This window comes from Branchiostoma floridae, chromosome 5 (genome assembly GCF_000003815.2).
Source record: "Branchiostoma floridae strain S238N-H82 chromosome 5, Bfl_VNyyK, whole genome shotgun sequence".
Lineage (NCBI taxonomy): Eukaryota > Metazoa > Chordata > Leptocardii > Amphioxiformes > Branchiostomatidae > Branchiostoma > Branchiostoma floridae.
In genome coordinates, this window is record NC_049983.1 from 13,397,737 (window position 1) to 13,416,186 (window position 18,450).

General features: G+C 42.2%; 1 protein-coding gene across 1 annotated transcript in view; it reads right to left on the minus strand.

Annotated features, from left to right (window-relative positions):
* The window catches only part of LOC118415713 (reelin-like), a 46,322-nt gene that overhangs the window by 11,723 nt on the left and 16,149 nt on the right, over window positions 1–18,450 (minus strand). Inside the window, exons 18-49 of the mRNA XM_035820465.1 lie at window positions 17,866–17,975; window positions 17,333–17,399; window positions 16,763–16,996; window positions 16,211–16,372; window positions 15,592–15,828; window positions 15,111–15,246; window positions 14,754–14,920; window positions 14,441–14,578; window positions 13,901–14,087; window positions 13,312–13,520; window positions 12,968–13,124; window positions 12,639–12,806; window positions 12,252–12,487; window positions 11,652–11,809; window positions 11,198–11,402; window positions 10,605–10,852; window positions 10,042–10,221; window positions 9,376–9,649; window positions 8,847–8,987; window positions 8,505–8,679; window positions 8,155–8,286; window positions 7,657–7,804; window positions 7,043–7,238; window positions 6,609–6,756; window positions 6,181–6,407; window positions 5,397–5,617; window positions 4,658–4,805; window positions 4,076–4,334; window positions 3,152–3,293; window positions 1,625–1,732; window positions 1,226–1,394; window positions 684–824 (exon numbers count right to left, since the gene is read on the minus strand). Coding sequence (XP_035676358.1) covers window positions 684–824; window positions 1,226–1,394; window positions 1,625–1,732; window positions 3,152–3,293; window positions 4,076–4,334; window positions 4,658–4,805; window positions 5,397–5,617; window positions 6,181–6,407; window positions 6,609–6,756; window positions 7,043–7,238; window positions 7,657–7,804; window positions 8,155–8,286; window positions 8,505–8,679; window positions 8,847–8,987; window positions 9,376–9,649; window positions 10,042–10,221; window positions 10,605–10,852; window positions 11,198–11,402; window positions 11,652–11,809; window positions 12,252–12,487; window positions 12,639–12,806; window positions 12,968–13,124; window positions 13,312–13,520; window positions 13,901–14,087; window positions 14,441–14,578; window positions 14,754–14,920; window positions 15,111–15,246; window positions 15,592–15,828; window positions 16,211–16,372; window positions 16,763–16,996; window positions 17,333–17,399; window positions 17,866–17,975 — 5,628 coding nt within the window. The remainder of the gene's footprint in view (window positions 1–683; window positions 825–1,225; window positions 1,395–1,624; window positions 1,733–3,151; window positions 3,294–4,075; window positions 4,335–4,657; window positions 4,806–5,396; window positions 5,618–6,180; window positions 6,408–6,608; window positions 6,757–7,042; window positions 7,239–7,656; window positions 7,805–8,154; window positions 8,287–8,504; window positions 8,680–8,846; window positions 8,988–9,375; window positions 9,650–10,041; window positions 10,222–10,604; window positions 10,853–11,197; window positions 11,403–11,651; window positions 11,810–12,251; window positions 12,488–12,638; window positions 12,807–12,967; window positions 13,125–13,311; window positions 13,521–13,900; window positions 14,088–14,440; window positions 14,579–14,753; window positions 14,921–15,110; window positions 15,247–15,591; window positions 15,829–16,210; window positions 16,373–16,762; window positions 16,997–17,332; window positions 17,400–17,865; window positions 17,976–18,450) is intronic.

The window sequence follows — 18,450 nt, forward strand, 5'->3', positions numbered from 1 at the left end:
AGTCGGGCATTCACAATCAGTGCATTCAGCCCATGCCCCGTAAAAACATCAGCTGGATTGTTCTAGGTACAGCCTTCCTCATGTGAGACAAGAAGTACATACAGTCACGATTTTACTGTCAAGAGAAAGCTAAAATATCATGTTATTAATTATTTTCTGTGTACTTAAATTTACCACTAACTTCTGAAGAGAGCAAAATGTAAAAAAAAGCGTACCAAGTTAGGCACACTGTCCAGCGTAGCACAAGTTGGAAGGTTACATACACGAAAATGTCTCACAGTGTTTACCGCTTGTAACATGCAGCGCGAAAGGTTCATGAACCACATGAATGCATTTCTTATTCAGGTATGTTGTTCAAATCTATGTGTAAAAACTTCAGTCATCAAAATTTGACCACTCTCAGGCAACTAGCGATGGAGCGCCATGAGTTTGAGCGCAAGAAAAAGCGTACCGTGTTGGGGCACCTCCCGTTATCATGGCTTTTCTGAATCAAAATTTCAGAAAGGTTGTATACATTGTACACTTCCTTATGTGTTCTACAAGTTGATAAACATGAGCAGGTTGTTTCATCAAGAGGAAAAACAAAACTTTCCATGCTCCAAACTCATTATCTTCATAAAAGTATCATCTGGAACTCTGGTGGCTCCAAGAAGAGTGAGTGTAAGCAAAGTTGTTGTACTTACATGCAGATGCCCACATCACACCTTCCATGTCCGGAACACATGCCCATACACTCGTCTCCGATGTAGATGTTAGTGATTGCCCAGCTCTGCTGGGGGTCAAACCCATCAGGCTGTCTCCAGCGGAACCTGGTGGACCGGGATCTGAGGAGGGAAGAGAAAAAAGGAAAAGACTTTTCTTTGAATTTATAGGACTAATATATAGCAGGACATGGACCATGGGCAGCACTAGTATCTATATCAGATCAGCACCATATGCACAGTACTAGTGACAGTAACAGCAAAAAAATAGCAGATCAGCACCATGGACAGTATTAGTAACGGTAACAGTACCAAATAGAAGATCAGCACCATGGACAGCATCAGCAACTATGGCAGATAACGGATCAGCACCATAGACAGCACTTGTTACTGTATCAGATAGTAAACTGCAATAGTTACTGTATCTGCTAGTAAAAGTAACTGATAACAGATCATCTACTTTCTGTATTCATTTTTCTGGGACTCTTAAAAACACTTCAACAATTTGAAATAGTATTTGAGACCTTGTGTGAGGCGGAAGTGGCAGTGTGATCCGGTTCCACCCATGGTAGACATCAGATGTGAACACACTCCTGAGGTAGTACTTGTTACAGTCCACATCCAGTGGCAGGCAGTCCCTCAGCACAATGTCCCAGCTCTTCCCCATGTCCAAGGAATACTCCAGTTCAACTCCTATAGAAAATGAGAGTGAACAACATTATCTTAACCCTCCCTCTGCTTTCTAACCCTTTAACTAATACAAATTTGGTGCAAAAATGCTACTTCAGCTGAGAAAAGGTCAAATTGTTATGATCCAAGACCACAGAAACCAGAGAGATTACATCTGATTGCTCCTTCTTAGACCTCCATACACTTGCTTATCACTGAAGACAGAATGGCTTGCAAAACATTCCTGAACCTACCGTAGCAGTCTGCCTGTTCCTTACACCCCATGGCCAGGTCAAACTGGATGAATGTGAACTCATTCACCACCACATCTGATGACACTGCATACCTCATCTTGTCATTGCCTGAAAAAGAAACACAGCAACAGACTAGAGTTCGGCAACCTCATACCTCCATGAAAATTTAGAGCTTTTGTAAATTTCATGCAATTGACTAATACATTAACATAATTTATGCATGGTGTTGTTCATCATTGACTAACTTACACATGCCACATGTATAAAATTCCAATCATTAGTCAAAGTGGCTTTGCAATTTTTACATAAATTATGCAAATAAGTTCCTCATTACCATATTTGGTATCTGCTTAAATTCCATCTATCATAATTAATAAGTGTTACAATTATTGAAGTCCAGTTATTGCTAATAATGGTATTATACAATTTCCTCATTAATTATGCAAATAAGCTCCTCATTTGCATAACATGTATATCATTATGAACACCTTTGCCTAAGCTACCTGCATCCCTAAAATGATGCCAATCCGTCAATCCTTTCTGCAGTTATCCTCTTTGGAATGTCTTGACAAAAACGCCCCTGCAGTTCCGAAATTACATGTTAGGGGGCTGAAATCTGCCCCACTTTGTCATGACACTGCAAGCTATCTACCACCCAAATGTCCAGACGATATCATGTCCGGGACAAGAGATACATTGAAAAAACTGCTATGATAGAATATTCTCATTAATTATGCAAATGTTCTCCTAATTTGCATAATTTGCATCTTATCTTGTACAACATTGTCTAGGGTACCTACATACCAAAAATCATGAAAATCCATTGTTCCCTTCTTGAGTTATCCTCTTCAGAAGTTTTTGACAAAAATGCCCCTGCTATCCCAAACCTAGTCGGTAGGGGGCCAAAAATTATGTCACTTATTCCTGGGCACAAGAGCTATCTAACACTCAAAAATCGTGACCATAGCGTGTTCAGAACACGAGATAGCAAAACCGGAAGTTGCGCTGCAGTACCAAGGGAAGCCGCTTGGGGGCCCAAAATCTAATCACTTCCAGCTTTCATCACACCCCACCAACACACCAAGTATGAAACTAATCCATCCAACCGTTCTTGAGTTATCTTGTTGACAGACAGACAGACAGACACAAACACACACACACAAACGCTGGGTAAAATATAACCTCCATGACATTTCATGGAGGTAATAACAGATCAGCACCATGGACAACACTAGTAACAACAAACTGATAACAGATCAGCACCATGGACTGCACTAGTTACTGTATCAGATCAGATCAGATCAGTGCTAGTAACAATAACAGATAACAGATCAGCACCATGGACAGCACTTGAAACAGTAATAGATTACAGATCAGCACCAAGGACACCATAAGTAAGTATAACATAACAGATCTACAATTCTAGTAACAGTAAGACTAGCACTTTACAGATCAGCACCAAGGACAGCACTAATAGCTGTAACAGATCAGCACCACGGATAGCTCTACAGTAACATGGCTCCTTACCTGAGAAGTGCAGAGCTTTGCCCTTTGACCCACAGACAGGCTCCATGATGCTGCCAGGGTACAGCATCCAGTTGGTCTCTCCTTCTCCAGCAAAGTCTGACTGGATAGCAGGGACCCCATTCACATCTCCAGCTATCACAATCTGCAAGAAAAAATCATTCTTTTAAGCGCAAAACATTGAGTCCATTATAGATATAGCACACTTGATGGTATAGTACAAGAATGAAAACAAGCAGGCTTTTAGCCAGGTATGTGTATGGGTGTACAATGTACACCCTGTTAAAAAATTGTACACCCTTACACTGGGGAGCACATCCTCTGACAAGCATGAAATTCTGATTGACCAGGGATGCTGCAGGTCACATGTGGCCTGTCTTACAGTAAATTTGCTTCATTCCCCCAAATTTGCACCTAAAAATGTGGGAAATGATGTTTCAGAGAGTTATAAATTTAAAAATTTTCTGAGTAAGGATGTCCCCAGACCCCCTACAATACTCGCGCCTGCAGTGCTCGCCTAACAGCAAGAAATTTGGACACCCTATGAAAAAATCCTAGCTAAAAGCCTGAAAACAAGTCATCATAAAGGGAAAATGCACATAGTTGTACTTGGCTTGTTTGATTGATTCAACATTTCTTAGTGCACAGCTGTTAAACAATTTCACTCTCACCCAATGGAAGGCTAGTGCACTTAACTAAATACAGTACAGTGCATGCTGAACTGGACAACATGTGAAAGGCAAAGTAAACTGGCACAAAGTTGTAAAAAAGATTTATGGTAATTTATATTACAAGCCAGTTCAAAACTCAAATGTATCACATTTTCATGTAAATCCCTGATAAGCTTTTTGCAAATGTTCTGACATTCAGCATACCTGTATGATCAAAGGACTTTTCAGTCTCTTGATTCATATAATTGTGCATTACCTGATCAATAGCCCAATCATCCAGGTACACTCCCCTCTCTGACGGCTGCCACCACCGCAGTCTGGTGCTGTTGCTTCGGGCCAGCTGAGGGATTTCAATCACAATATACTGTGGAGCGTTGCTATGGTTACCAAAGGTCATCTCCTCCAAGACCCTCCAGGTCAGGCCCCCATTGGTGGAGTACTGCAGGAGGACAGGGTTGTTCCTGGGGGAGGGGGTGGAGAGGCTGCACCCCAGCCGGATAAAGAACTGCAGGGAACTGTTGATGGATGCAATGGAAAATAGGATGTTACAAATACATGTGTGCTTAGTACTACTATATGAAATGTTGTAGTACAGTGTGATAATAGCTGGTGGGGTCATGTGTTGTAAACCACGTAAGAATGCCATCTTCCATTTAGAATTAGGTACATGTGTCCGAATCGGATGATACTCTTTGCTCATTCAAAGTAGGTACTTGACAAGACGTGTGTTCCTGATAATTCTAGTTGAAACTTTATGGTAACGAAATAACAGTACAGGTGATAGAAATTAAACTTCAGTTGCTATTTTCTAGAGGGCCAGTGTGTGCATATCCCAGACCTTGCCTGAGTGAGGTCCAAGTCCACAGTGACTAACATCCTGAGCCCAGAGCTGGTGAAGTGAAGACTGCTGCCTGTAATGAGGGTTCCACACTTCCTGGTGATCTCACCACCACTCCACTGCAGGAACTTGCTACCATCAATGTCACCTGTAACAACATTCATGAAACATATACAACTGGGCTTTTGAACATGAGGATAAAATAAAATCAATATTCCTCAATTGCATCTCAAAAGAATCAACTTTCTTACAGTTTAGCACACTGAAGTACCCATTTTGCTACCATTGGCAATGCTCGCACAGCCACCTCCACTGCTTCCTTCAAAAGAAAACTGTGGGAATGTCTAGGCAACCCTTACGCATGGTAAATTAGTCATACACGTGTATATACAGACCCTGACCTCTCACTGCAAATATTGTTGTCGATGATATGATGTTAATATATACTCCATTTTAGATGATATGTAAGTTGTCCTACACTATGTACATATAAATGTTCTTTTTTAATATGTATTGTTTATGTGTTTGTCAGCAGGGCTAGCCCTTTGTAATAGCCATAGGCTAGTTGGGCAGCCCTGGCTGTGTGTTCGTTGCAGCCAAACCAATAAATAAAAAAAACATATAAACCTTCTATAAAATTGTACCGCTACTCTGCTTTCCAAGCATCTCTGATTCCTATCATGATATATCGTAGAAATGGAGACTGCCCAAACATGTAGATGTAAGGTATTTTCCTCACCTTCAAAAGACTCCTTTAGGAAGGTGGGATTCTGCACGGCTGCATAACAGTTGGGTTCCTCATACCCATGCACACACTGGCAGTGTGCACCATTCACACATGTACCATGCCCGTTGCACATTCCCGGGCAGCCCGGGCCGATGTACACATCGTCTATAGCCCAGGAGGCAGGGCGGTCCCGGGCGAAGAACACACCCTGGTACCAGCGGAACCTAGCAGTCCTGGAAGTAGGAATGCCAGAAAGGTTATACACAATAACATTGAGAATCATTGAAGTACAATGTAGATGAATGAGAATATGCCATGAAAAATATCACGTTATCCTTAAAATGCACTGCTACATGAATCTGAATATACAAACAAATCATTAGGAGTGGTACTAGTGCAGCAATGTTTCAAATAAAAAATGAAATTCAGTATATAAAAATGTTACAGTGTAGTATGGTGTTCAGCAACAGCTATATGTTGCTAATACATGAACATCTACATCTATCTTATCTGACTTCTGCTAAGTCATGGATTTATAGGCTAGTCAGAAAAAATAGCCAACATCATCAAGGAATGGACATGAAAAAGCTTTGCAGCATCCCTCTCACTGATGCAGGACAGAATGGGATGGAGGAACCTGATTAACTGTACCACCATGCAGTGCCCCCATGACCCAGGAATACTGGCTTAATGGATCAAGGAACATTAGGTACCGTAACACCATGCAGTACCACCATGACCCAGGAATACTGGGTTACGGGACCATGGTACATTAGGTACAAGGTACAGAACTCACCCACACAGATGTAGGTTAGCCAGAGGGATGACCACCTGCTGCCAGTTTGCAGTGGCTCCGCTGTAGTACACCGTGGCCTCCCGCAGCTGGTGGTGGCAGGCTGGGTCGACCATGGCGTGGCCGAAGCAGTGCGGCTGCAGCAGGTGCCAGGTCATGCCGTGGTCACGGGAGAACTCCAACCTCACTGGGTCTCGTTCTGATCCAGACGTGCTACAGCCAACATTTATCTGAGCAGTGCAACAAAATTCATATTATAAGTGATCCCAATTTGTTATCATTGGATAACACGAGATTTTTTATGTTCCTAATCATTACACAAAAACAAGGATACATGTACATCCCAGCAGCAGTATAATAAAAAATGGATACCCCTACTACTACTACAAATAATACACGAAAATTGATACTCGACAATCAGTACAACTGACCTGAAACTGAAGCACAGTGTTGTCTGTGACCTCTATATCTCTGGAGACGATGGAGCGTTCCCCCTCCACAGTTCTGTTGGAGAAGACTAGTGCTGTCCGGGGCGTCTTTAGAGCACTCGCATCAAAATCACGGAAACCATAGTCTCCCCTAGGGAAAAACATGATGCTCAGTTCTCTTGTTCTTTACTAAATGTAAAATTGCCTGTATGAGAAATCAAGATCTACTGTTACAGTTACAAAGTTTAAAACAAAAGTGAATACATTGAAAATGTCCATAAAAGATTAAGGTTGTCACTCAGTTAAGAGAATATCAGACATGTAGATTTCACCTGGGCGGGATGCCCCTGAAGGGGGCTTTGCCCTGTTATGTACAGAAATGTAGCTGCAGTACATTTTAATGAATATGTGAAAAATAGTGATATCACACTACCGACCTGGAGATGCTGTTACCAGGAGAATTAACCTTCCCATCATCCTTGTCTGTACAGAAGCTGCCCGGCTGACCTCCAGGGTAGAACAGCCAGAGGTCATCCTTGGGCTGGGGGTCAAAGTTCTCCTGCAGAACTGTGGGGTTTATGTTGTTTCCACCGATGAAGACATTGTCCATGGACCACACATCTCTTCCAGCTCCTGTAGTGAAAAATATAGCCATATTATCATCTGAGCTCAAATACATGCCATGACCATTAAAAAGTATATCACCTATAAGTTAAATGGTGCCAGTTTTCAATATTTGTGTTTCTAGGACTTACATCTTCTCCTGCCTTGACAAGCTTTCAGACTCCCAATAATAAGACCTGGTTGCCTCTAAAATAAATCTCAATGCAAGCCTATTCTACATAATATCTGTGTTCACTAAATGGACTGCTGCCAAACTGACCATGACAGACCTTTTCTTTGTGTTGTGGTATCAAAGGCTATACAAGAACACATCCATTGATGATTGGTTGATCCAGTACCTTTGATGCATCAACTTTACATTTCACATACATGTACATCAACAACTTAAGCCCTATCATCTCAAAACGTCTACCACATGATTGGTTACCTGAATGTTCTGGTTGCCAGAAGCGAAAGCGTGTGGCGTTAGTTTTGACTGCTGTTGGCAGGTTGATGCTGATGAAGTGAGCAGGTTGGTAACTGATGGAGTACATTTCCTGTAGGAGCTGCCATGTGATGCCACCATTGTTGGAATACTGAAGAACATATCAGATAAGAATGTAAAACATATGATTTTTATATTTTCACAGTGACAGGCATAAAGAGACCTTTAAAAGTTTACGATTGGAGTTTGCAAAGGTAATGCTAAGGTTCTTGTAGAAATGTGCTAGGACTAAACAGTATTTTAGTTGACATAAACACTAGAATTACCAAAGAAACAAGAAGCTAGACTAGACATCTCATGAACTAGTGAGGATAAAACTGTTTGATTATGACAGTCAGACTTGGAAATGGGCAACTTATACATCAAGTATAAAAATGTCAATTGAATGAGGTATGTATCCACAAAATCCAACATAATACTAAAAAATCTATTAGACATTACCTGTAGAAGGATGCCCCTAGACCTTGGTAGGGCTGTCCGTGATTGGTCAGTGCAACCAAACTGGAATGTGAACTGGATGTCCTGACTCTGGGTACAGTCAAGGTCATGGGTCACCAGCATTCTTATGCCACCCTATAAGCAGCCAGGGAAGATGGGAAATATTTGTGACTGGAATCTTTTCTGTATAGGTCTATGTGCATGTATACAACATGTATGCTACATGTACACATTCTTTAAACTTGTGAAGAGAGCATTTTATATAATTTCTATCGAAAGGCTGTTGCAAAATTGGGACATAAGTACGGTTTGCTGAGATCAGGTTTGACTGTATCGCTTCCTGACAAACTTACCTTCCTGAAGACTAGAGCTGCACCAGATGCCAGGATGCCACATGAGGACCCCCTGGTGGCTCCAAGTACCTGTAACCACTGCCTGCTGGAACTGTCACCATCAAATGTGTCCTTCAACTGCCTGGGTAAGGGCCTCTCTGGTACACAGAAGATTCCAACATAACCAGGGTCGCATCTGCAAATTAGCATACAGGAAATATTACTTGTGCATTCTTTGGGCAATACATTTTCAACAGAACTGGTAAGTATTAATACCTTTTGTTATAATGTCCATATTTCATGTTACTATGTACGGCAAATGTGAAGTACAAACAAGCATCAACAAGCTCTGGAATTACTTACAGGCACACCCCCTTGTCACAGCTGCCATGCCCAGAGCACATCCATGGACATCCGTCCCCCAGATAGATGTTATCAATGGCCCACATATCCTTGGATGGGTTGAAGTGGGGTTGTGTCCAGCGGAACCGAGTGTTTGGTGAGCTATGATAAAACCATATCAATAATCTGTTAGACAGTTGTCAATCTTGTCAATTGTTGGTTTTATCTTTAACAAACTGGAAAATACCAACAGTTCACGTGAGTACTTTCCATGGTGCTGAACTTTAGGTGATGGTGGGATTTATAAGGAAAATAACTTGAACACGGGTCTTTAGAAAACTGGAATCTTTATTCACATGTTGGCAATAGGTCTGTCCTTGCTACTCAATTGTCTTAATACATGTATGCAATTGAAAATACAGTTTGGCCCAAAGCAGTCGGGCCATTTCTTTCAACAGAGTGTAGTAACACAGCACTCTGTTGAAACAAATGGGAAATGTGGTCCCAATACCTATTACAATGCAAAGATACTACAAATCTTAAAGCTCACCTGGCTGCAGGTGGCAGGTACACAGTGACACGGGTCCAGTTGTTGTACGCCTCGGACTTGTAGACTGAGCCCACCTGGTAGGAGTCACAGCCAATAGCAGGAGGGATACAGGCCTGCCAGACTAGTCGCCATGTCCGCCCCATGTTGAGGGAGTACTGAAGCTCTACCTGAGAGGTTGGCGTGTACACGTCCCCACACCCCATCACCAGGTCAAACTGCAGGAAGGTGGAGGATGTCACGTGGAAGTCTATAGTCTCAGCATACCGGGGGGAATCTGTGGGAGGGGGGTAGTCAAAGATCTGTCATATGTCAATTAATGAGATCAAGTTGCTCAAAATAAAGTTGCTCAAACATTGAGGATTCAATTTGTTCACTAGTGCAAAAACATATTCTAAGGTTCATAAGTAATGATATAAATGTATGTAAAGGAGTGATGGCTAGACAAATAGAAATCTTGCAGAGTAAATAAGTCAGCTTGGGAAACAAAATTTGTGTTTTTAGTAAGCCGTCACATGTAAGACATTCAAGAAGCAAGGTTAAACTGTAATTTCCAACACAAATATTTACCTGAACAGATTTTTGAGTAACTTCAGTCTTTGTGAAGGAATATTCCAATTTGAACACAAATGATCAGCCAAGCTACCATGTAGAACTTTTTGTACCTACCTCTATCACTGGTAAACATCAGACCCACGGCTGACCCACAGGTCGCCTTGACAACTGCGTTCTGTACCATGTACCAGGAGTTGTGATGCATGGGGCTGAAGTTGTCATAGAAACCAAACATGGATGTGTCATTCATCCCAATCAGGACATTATCCAGTGCCCATTGGGTACGATCAGCATCTGTGGGGAGCAAACAGGACTAGTGACAAACTTTTACATCAAATTTACATCTTGGAAATGATACAGCAGTGTTTCAGTGGGTCTGTACTGAATAAGCAAATTTTCTCCAAAAACCATGATAATCATTGCGAGATTTGTGAAATCCAGACAATTTTGAATGATACTGTGATTGATTGAGAAGGTGTCGTGCTACAGATAAACCAGGGCTCAAAATACAATTTTCAGTCAACTTGCACTGGTGTTTGCCCATATGTTTGTGCTCTGGGAAATCTGGCAAAGTCTTCAAAATCTGGAATTCATCCTATGTGGGCAATGCTGAAGATGTTTGTTGATCATTTTACTACTTAAAAATAAATCAGGAAATTTCAAAGTTTACCCCTTACCTCTCTCCAACAGTGGTTGCCACCATCTGAAAGATGTGGCTGGGGTCTTGGCAGCCAGAGGTAGTTCAATGTTGACAAACTGAGGTGCCTGACTGTAGGAGGCATAGTCCAGCTCCCTCAGTAACACCCAGGTCACACCATTGTCATTGGAGTACTGGATAATCACTCCTTCATTGCGAGACTTTGGAGGAAGGCAGCGACTAGCTTTCTCATTGGTGCTGCCAATTCTGATGAAGAACTGCAGAACTCTGCAAAAGATGTACATAATACTTAATATCTAAATAAAACTCATGGCTGAATATGTTATGAATATGCTTGCATTGCAAGTAGGAACTGCCTCTCAATGCAAATCAAGTGGAGTAAGGCCTATATCAGATTTCCTACCCAGGGCCCAGCCGGGCTGTTTGTTGTAACAAAAAATTCAAGCTTATACCAATAAATATGCACAAGGCATGCTGATGAATCATTTTTGACCTGTTTTGTGTTCTTGTTGTCTTTTATATCATACTTTTCGGTCCCCAAAACTGCCCTGCTGGGCCCCTTTGTGGAAATCTTTTGGAAATGTGATGTTAGTCTAACACTGCAACACTGACTTGATACTTGTGGTGTCCAACGACACTGTTCTGGCTTCTCTTGTTCCCTGGCCATCAAAGTAGAGCGAGTTTCCATCAGCGATAGCACCACACCCTGTCCCCAGGTGGCCACCGTGTACAAACTCCCACCATGCACTGATGTAGTCCTCATCAAACCTGTCCCTGAAGCCAGCTGGGTGAGGGGTGTTTGGAGTGCAGGTGGGGCCTAAGGTAACAGAAAACAGACATACATGTGTGAATGAGACAAAGAATACTTTATAAGTACAAGATTACTTTATTCTAGGCTTATTCTGCCCAATTGGGGAACCAGCCATACCCAATAAGGTAAGGTTCTCATGTCACAACTAAGTTGCTTCGTACGCGGATAACTTAGAACATCATTATTTTTGTTATTTCCTGCAGGTAGTAATGAGCTCAATGGGATATTCTAGTTGCAGGCAAAAAGAGTTCTTACCACTGTACCCAGGTTGGCAGGTACACTGCTGACTGCTGCAGGTACCATGTCCACTGCACATATCCAGACAGGCTGGCCCCACATACACATCATCAATGGCAAACACTGGAGCTGCTGCATTACTCTCTATCTGCTGCAGCCACCGGAACCTGCTGCGGCTGGAACAGACACATTTTATATGATTAACAGCATTGCATGCAACAACACAGCTGCAGGTACAGGTTTGCTTAGACATGTACTTTATTTCTGATGGCTACAACATACGGTGAATCTTTTAAAGTTGTTGTATTTCATGGCAGGAAGAACAGGGGAATCTTCATGGTATTTCAACCATTCTGTTGTACAGTAGTCATACAAGAGAGACATATTTGCAGTGTCAAAAATTCTCGGGAGTGGTCACAGCAAACGTTTTGCAATATAAAGTACTCTCAGGAAAGGGTTCTTCGTCAAATGTTTATGACGAATCAGTTTTGTTACAAAGACAAACTAATTTCTGCATCACACTAGTTATCCCCCTCCCCAATACGCGTACACAATAACAACACATGACACTTGTATGGGGGGAGAGCGCCGCCTGGTTACAAAGACAAACCAACTCACTGGGCAGCTAGCCTCTCAGACACCTGGATGACAACAGTTCTCCAGTCCTTGTAGTCACCCTGGTAGAAGGTGCTGCCTTCATGGAAGTCCCAGTTGCTGCCATCACACTCCTGCCCAGTGGAGGTTGCTGGGAAACAGGGTTGAGAGACTGGGGACCAGGTCACTCCAGCATCATGGGAGTACTCCAGCAGAATGGGGTAAGCAGAGGTGAAAGATCCAGTGCAGCCAATGTTCATCTTTGATAGAATAGAAAAAAATCAGACAAGTCCATCAATATCCATGTAATATTTTGACAAGGGTAGATCCTTTATTTCTTTTTCACAAGGGAAACTAATGAAGAAATTACAGGACACTATATATATGAGAAGAACCACCAAGCAAACATACTCTGAACTGCAGCACATCTCCGGGCCTTATGTCCAAGTCTTTGGTGATGGCAAATCGGTTCCCCTCGGCTGTGTTGAACAGCAGCACAGAGTCCTGCGACCCACAGTACTTGCCAGGAGCGCCGTTGTTGACCTCCATCCACACTTCAGACACAGGATCACTTAGATCCTTACAAAGGAAACCACAAAGCATTTTACAATCCAGACCAGCAATAATTCTGCATGTATAAACTAACCTTTCCCAAAGAAAAAATAAGACCAGGTGAAGGGTGTTTTGATATAATTTCACAGAACAGTGTTTACAGTACTTCTTGTCCATGCCATACTTACCCCAACCACATTCTCTGACACCTGACTGCCAGTGTTCCCTATGTATATGCCATCCAGGGCCCACTGGTCGAAGCCATGCCCAGAATGCTGGGGCTGCCACCAGCGGAACCGAGTGATGGGGGTCATGGCTTCAGGTGGCAGCTGAACATACACAAATCTGAGAGAAACAAAAACAACACTTTTACATTGACAGCAAGCATTATGGCACCAAATTTTGCATGGTATCTAAGGACATTGTATTTGAGCATCCGTGTCCTGTGATCTTTGCTGCCAGTAGACAGTTTGCTGTCCATTTGTAAGTAAACGTTGAATACTTGTGTCCTTCTTCCTTACACATAACACACCTGACAGAGGAGTAGTCAGCATAGTAAAGTTCCCTCAGTAGCTCCCATGAGATGCCTCCATCGTTGCTGTACTGCAGCAGCACACCCTCCTCCCTTCTGTCTGGGCTGTTACACTCTTTGGGATCACCCCCTCCCAGCCGGATGTAAAACTGGATGAAGTTGACCTCTGTGGTGTCCATGTCCAGACTGACAAGTTGTCTGACACCATCCTGAAGGAATTAGGATTGATATAAAGGATACGATGTGTTTTCTTTCTTTAGTAAGTAACAGTAAGACTCAGAGGTTTCTTTCTTCCGCAAGTAACAGTAAGACTCTGAAGACTGACATAAAATATGGCGTATCTGGGCTGTAGGGTTTATAAAGACAACAAAGAAGCGTTTTGCATGCAATAAAGATTGCAGAAGTTGACCAAGTGAGAACTAATAGCTCATCTGAAATTGTAAAAGTCAAAGAAAAGAGGAAATTAACATAGTTGTTATTGTCAACAATTTTCAACAACAATAGTACTTATGTCTAGTAGCATGCAGACATGAGCAGCAGTACAACTTTGTAGAGAGAAGACATTGCATTTCTGATGGGACCACCTTACCCCGGAGAAGTACAGAGAGGATCCTGACATGATGACACCACAACCCTCGTTGCTAGGGGTGATGGCCCCACCCTGCATGACCAGCCAATCTGCCTGCAGAAGGACCTCACTGTCAAACCCTGACCGGATGTGGTTGGACAGCTTTGCGGTGGGAGTGCACGACGAACCACTGAAGCCTGGGTCACATCTGCACAGAAATATAAACAAGACAAGATGTTTCCCTTCTTCATGTGCGAAATTCTTATATGGATTTATGTATAAATAGATGAAAATGCTATTTGTCTCATTGATAGAAAAATTCCTGTTACAACATTTATTTCTATAAATGAGAGGATTCAATGAGCTATTCAAAGTTTTCACATGTCTATAAGCATAGCATAATATTTCCTGGTTTGGCTGTCATCATTAAGAACACACAGAGAGAAACCATAAACAACTGAGTTGCAGCACCCAGTTTGTTTTCTTTCTGAAAATAGAAATATACAACACCAATCTGATATCATCTAAAGAAAACAGTCAGACAAAGGCTATTCTCTTTACCTGCAGTTGCCGTTGTGGCAGTGCCCGTGCCCCCTGCACATGCGTGGGCACTGCTGCCCAATGTACAGGTGAGACAAGGCCCAGGTGTCAGCCGGGGAGTAGTAGGACTGGCGCAGGCGGAACCTAGTCGAGCTGGACCTGAGGATGGCACATTTTAGGTTTAACTACAGCACCTGAATCCTTCATCCAGTAGTGGAATGTTAAAAAAGGCAGCACTACATTTAAATTGTTAGCTCCCTGTGTTAATAATAAGATGTAGACAAGGCAAACAGCACACTTAAACACACTCAGTTGATGTAATGGTTATACTTACCATGTACGTCTTGAGAGAGGCAGTGTAACCCTTCCCCACTCTATGAACTCTGAGGGGTGGTACTGGCTGGAGCTGCAGTACTGGGAGCAGCCTGTGTTGGGAGGGAGGCACTGCTGCACAACTGGCTTCCAGGTCAGACCATGGTTGATGGAGTACTCCAGGTAGATCTGGATAGAGAGCATCAGAATAAAGATTACACTTAGTCATACTGTGAACAAGCCATCTTTCCCACACTTTTTTCCAATACATTTGTTTCTGCTTCAACATTGCAGTTTCAATTCAGAGTAATTCTGGAAAATAAAGGATAGGAAAACACAACAAATAGAGATACTTTCTCTCTCTCTCTCTCTCTCTCACCCTATTGTCTATGGTGTTGTTGTACTGGTTTCCACAGCCCATAACCAGATCAAACTGGATCATGTAGGAAGTACCAATCTGCATGGACTGGGTCTCCACATACCGCACCAAGTCCCTCTCGTACATGCCTGCATATCTGAGATGTTCAAGACGGTGAAAAATGTCAACCAAACAACACTCAATAGGCTATTATCTTCTGTAATCAGTACTACATACCTACTGTAACAGTTAAGTTATAACAATCATTATGGTTCCCTGTAAGGAAGGTAGGCACATACTAACAAAGTACACCTCTAAGTTAGTTTGTTATAGTCTACAGTTATGTCATCAATAGAGGATGTTTGAGGTAGAAAGCCCAGCATTCTATAGGACCACTTGGAAATTTTTTAATCATGAACAATCCACCTTTAGTGATTTGTGGGTAGTGATTACATAACATAATTACAGCACTAGGAAATAATAAAAAGGGTTAAATCCTTACAGGAGAGTATTATCTCTGCCACAGTGGTGACCTATGACCCCCTGGTGGAAGCTCAAGGCATTATTGACATCCAGCGGGTTGCTGAAGTCCAGACTGATGGTGTTGTACAGGGCTATTGTCATGGTAACCTCATCCAGAGCCCAGACGTCCTGATTGGCTCCTGAGTGCCTGGGTTGCCACCACCTGAACCTGACATGGGGGTGATGGGCCTCTGATGGCAGGGACAGGGACTCAATTCTAGGGGAAACAAAATAATACATTTTGTATACAGCTGAGAAGATGAGACCTTGGCATTTATAGCTAAGCTCATCAGGGATACATTGTAGCATTAGCTTATAAGCTACACCCAATTTAGGACTAGATCTCGCCCTTTTGTTACTCTAATAATATCCATCAAATTCTGTCATTCATCAGTTTAATTCCAATGCCAGATGCAGCAATATCAAGTGATATTAAAGCCAGAGTCTCAGTGCTGGCCACTGAATATCACTGATACTGTCAGTGTAAAACGCTGTTGTCATGACTGCAAAAATACACCAAGAGTTAATATGACATTATCAATCAATGCTAATAAGAATAAAGTCAACCATGGGAAAAGAAAAACATGGACAAAGCTTACCTGGGTTCCTTGTATTCATCAAAGTGCAGTTCCTTCAAGAGCTGCCAGGTGACCCCACTGTCAGTGGAGAAGTGGAGGAGCACACCTTCCTGCCGTCGGTTAGGAGGGCGACACGACCCCAACACAGAGTTACTACCGATTCTTATGGTGAACTGCAGGAACCTGTAAAGTGTAACAATTACTTAAACATTTGTTGTAGCCTGAACGAGAATTTAAGACAAATAGGTCTAAAGTACACTGTTATAATGTTAGCATCAGATTTAATTTCCAAAGAATTGAATGATATAGTGCCTACTAACGCTACTTCACTTCTATCTGCAGAGTAACCAAAATCCATTGTTCTTCAAAACAGGGTATTAGGGGCATAAAGACAGATGGTGGTTTCAAATTGAAATATATTCAAAATGTTCCACTGTCTTATTTTCAACATATCGCACCATTCGTTCACTTGATATCCATAAATACCGTTTTAAAAAACAATGGATATGATTTACCCAATGGATAAAGGTGAACTAGCATTACATGTAGTTAAAGATCTGAAAGGAAACTGACTTGGCATTGGTGCTGTCCAAGTCTGCAGTCACCAGTTGTCTCCTCCCTTCCCCGCTGAACACTGCAGCTTTCCCACTGGCCAGCACCCCACAGCCGAACCCCAGCACCCCACCGTCAGACAACAGGAAGTTGGGGTTGTTGTGCAGATGGCGGCCGTTGAAGGACTCTGAGAGAAAATTGGGGTTGATTCTTGCAGAGAGCTCGCAGGCAGGCCCTCCATAGCCAAGGTCACATCTGGGGATCAAAGACAATTCGGATTTAAGGGATTCCAGCGAAGAGTAATTTGCATTGACTTTGACTTTATCTAGATTGTAGACAATACAATACACATAGGGCACAGGCAGCAATTGCTGGTGCTGTGATCACACATTAACACGTCATACATTCATTAGTATCATAATAGTATTTGTAACAGAAAAATGCCAGTGTTTATTATATCATAGAGTTTACCATTCATTTGAATTTCACTCATTGACATTGTAATTTCTAGAAAAAAAACATTATAAAAATTAACATCTTTTTAATAATCTTAGCCACTTTAAGATAGAACATTAGACAAGACAGCCTCACCTGCACCCCTGTGAGCTGCAGTGGCCCCTTCCTGAGCACATGTCGGGACAATGGGAGCCAATGTACACTGATGAGACAAGAAACATAAACATCAAAATTCTGCACTTGGTTAACTCCACAAGAAGTAAGGCAATGTCTCATTTTATTACATCCCCAGATTCCTGGCCAAATGTCACACATATGACTAAGACTTTCACTCAGAAACTAGAACAATGGTGCATTTTGAAGCACTAACAACTACAGTTCAACTCCTGGTAACAGTTGTTCATCTAATCATAACTGTTACATTATGAATCACTGTCATGAAAGCCATGAAAACACAAAGGGAGGCAAATGTCAGGTAGCATGCAGTCACATTCATTGTACTATTGTCATATGAACTGAAGGCATTCTTGGGAATGTCATAAAATCATTACCCAAAAGGCAGGCTTAGATCCTTGTCAGAGATTGGTTCTGTCACAGGCTACTTGAAAATCCTATAACATTAAAATCAAATGACGAATGTGACCACACTGAAACTGAAGGTCTCCTACCATTGTCTAGAGCCCAGCGGGAGTGTGAGGCTGAGTGAGGCTGGATCCACCTAAGCCTGGTGGAGCTGGTCAGGGCAGCGTACGGCAGGGGCACAGTGATCCGACTCCACCTGGGGTTAAATACAGCATGAAGACTACTCTGACAAAAGGAACAGTTGATGTTCATAAAGCTTTAGGTGTTGTCATGTCGGTCAAAGCAGTATTCATACACATTTAAGCTGATGAATTATACCGGTATCTATTTCTGGTGTTTAACTCACTCGCTCACTCACGACCCGCAACCACAGTGGTCATAGGGGTTTCACAACATCCATCAGCAGTGATCATCAGTTCAGACATACCAATTATTGAGAGGAGATGGACAGGGGAAGAAAAAAGGCTGTCTGACATGAACCAATCTTTACATTGGCCAATGTCAAATCCTCATTCTTATGACACAAGTTCACACAAAACTATAAGCTTGAGAATAAGTCTCTTCTAAAACGAAGGATGGAAGGTTTGACAAAGGACCAAAGGTTTTACAATGTTAAAATCACAAAATTGCATACAATCCTACATTGCAAGGCTAAGGGGTCTAAACACATA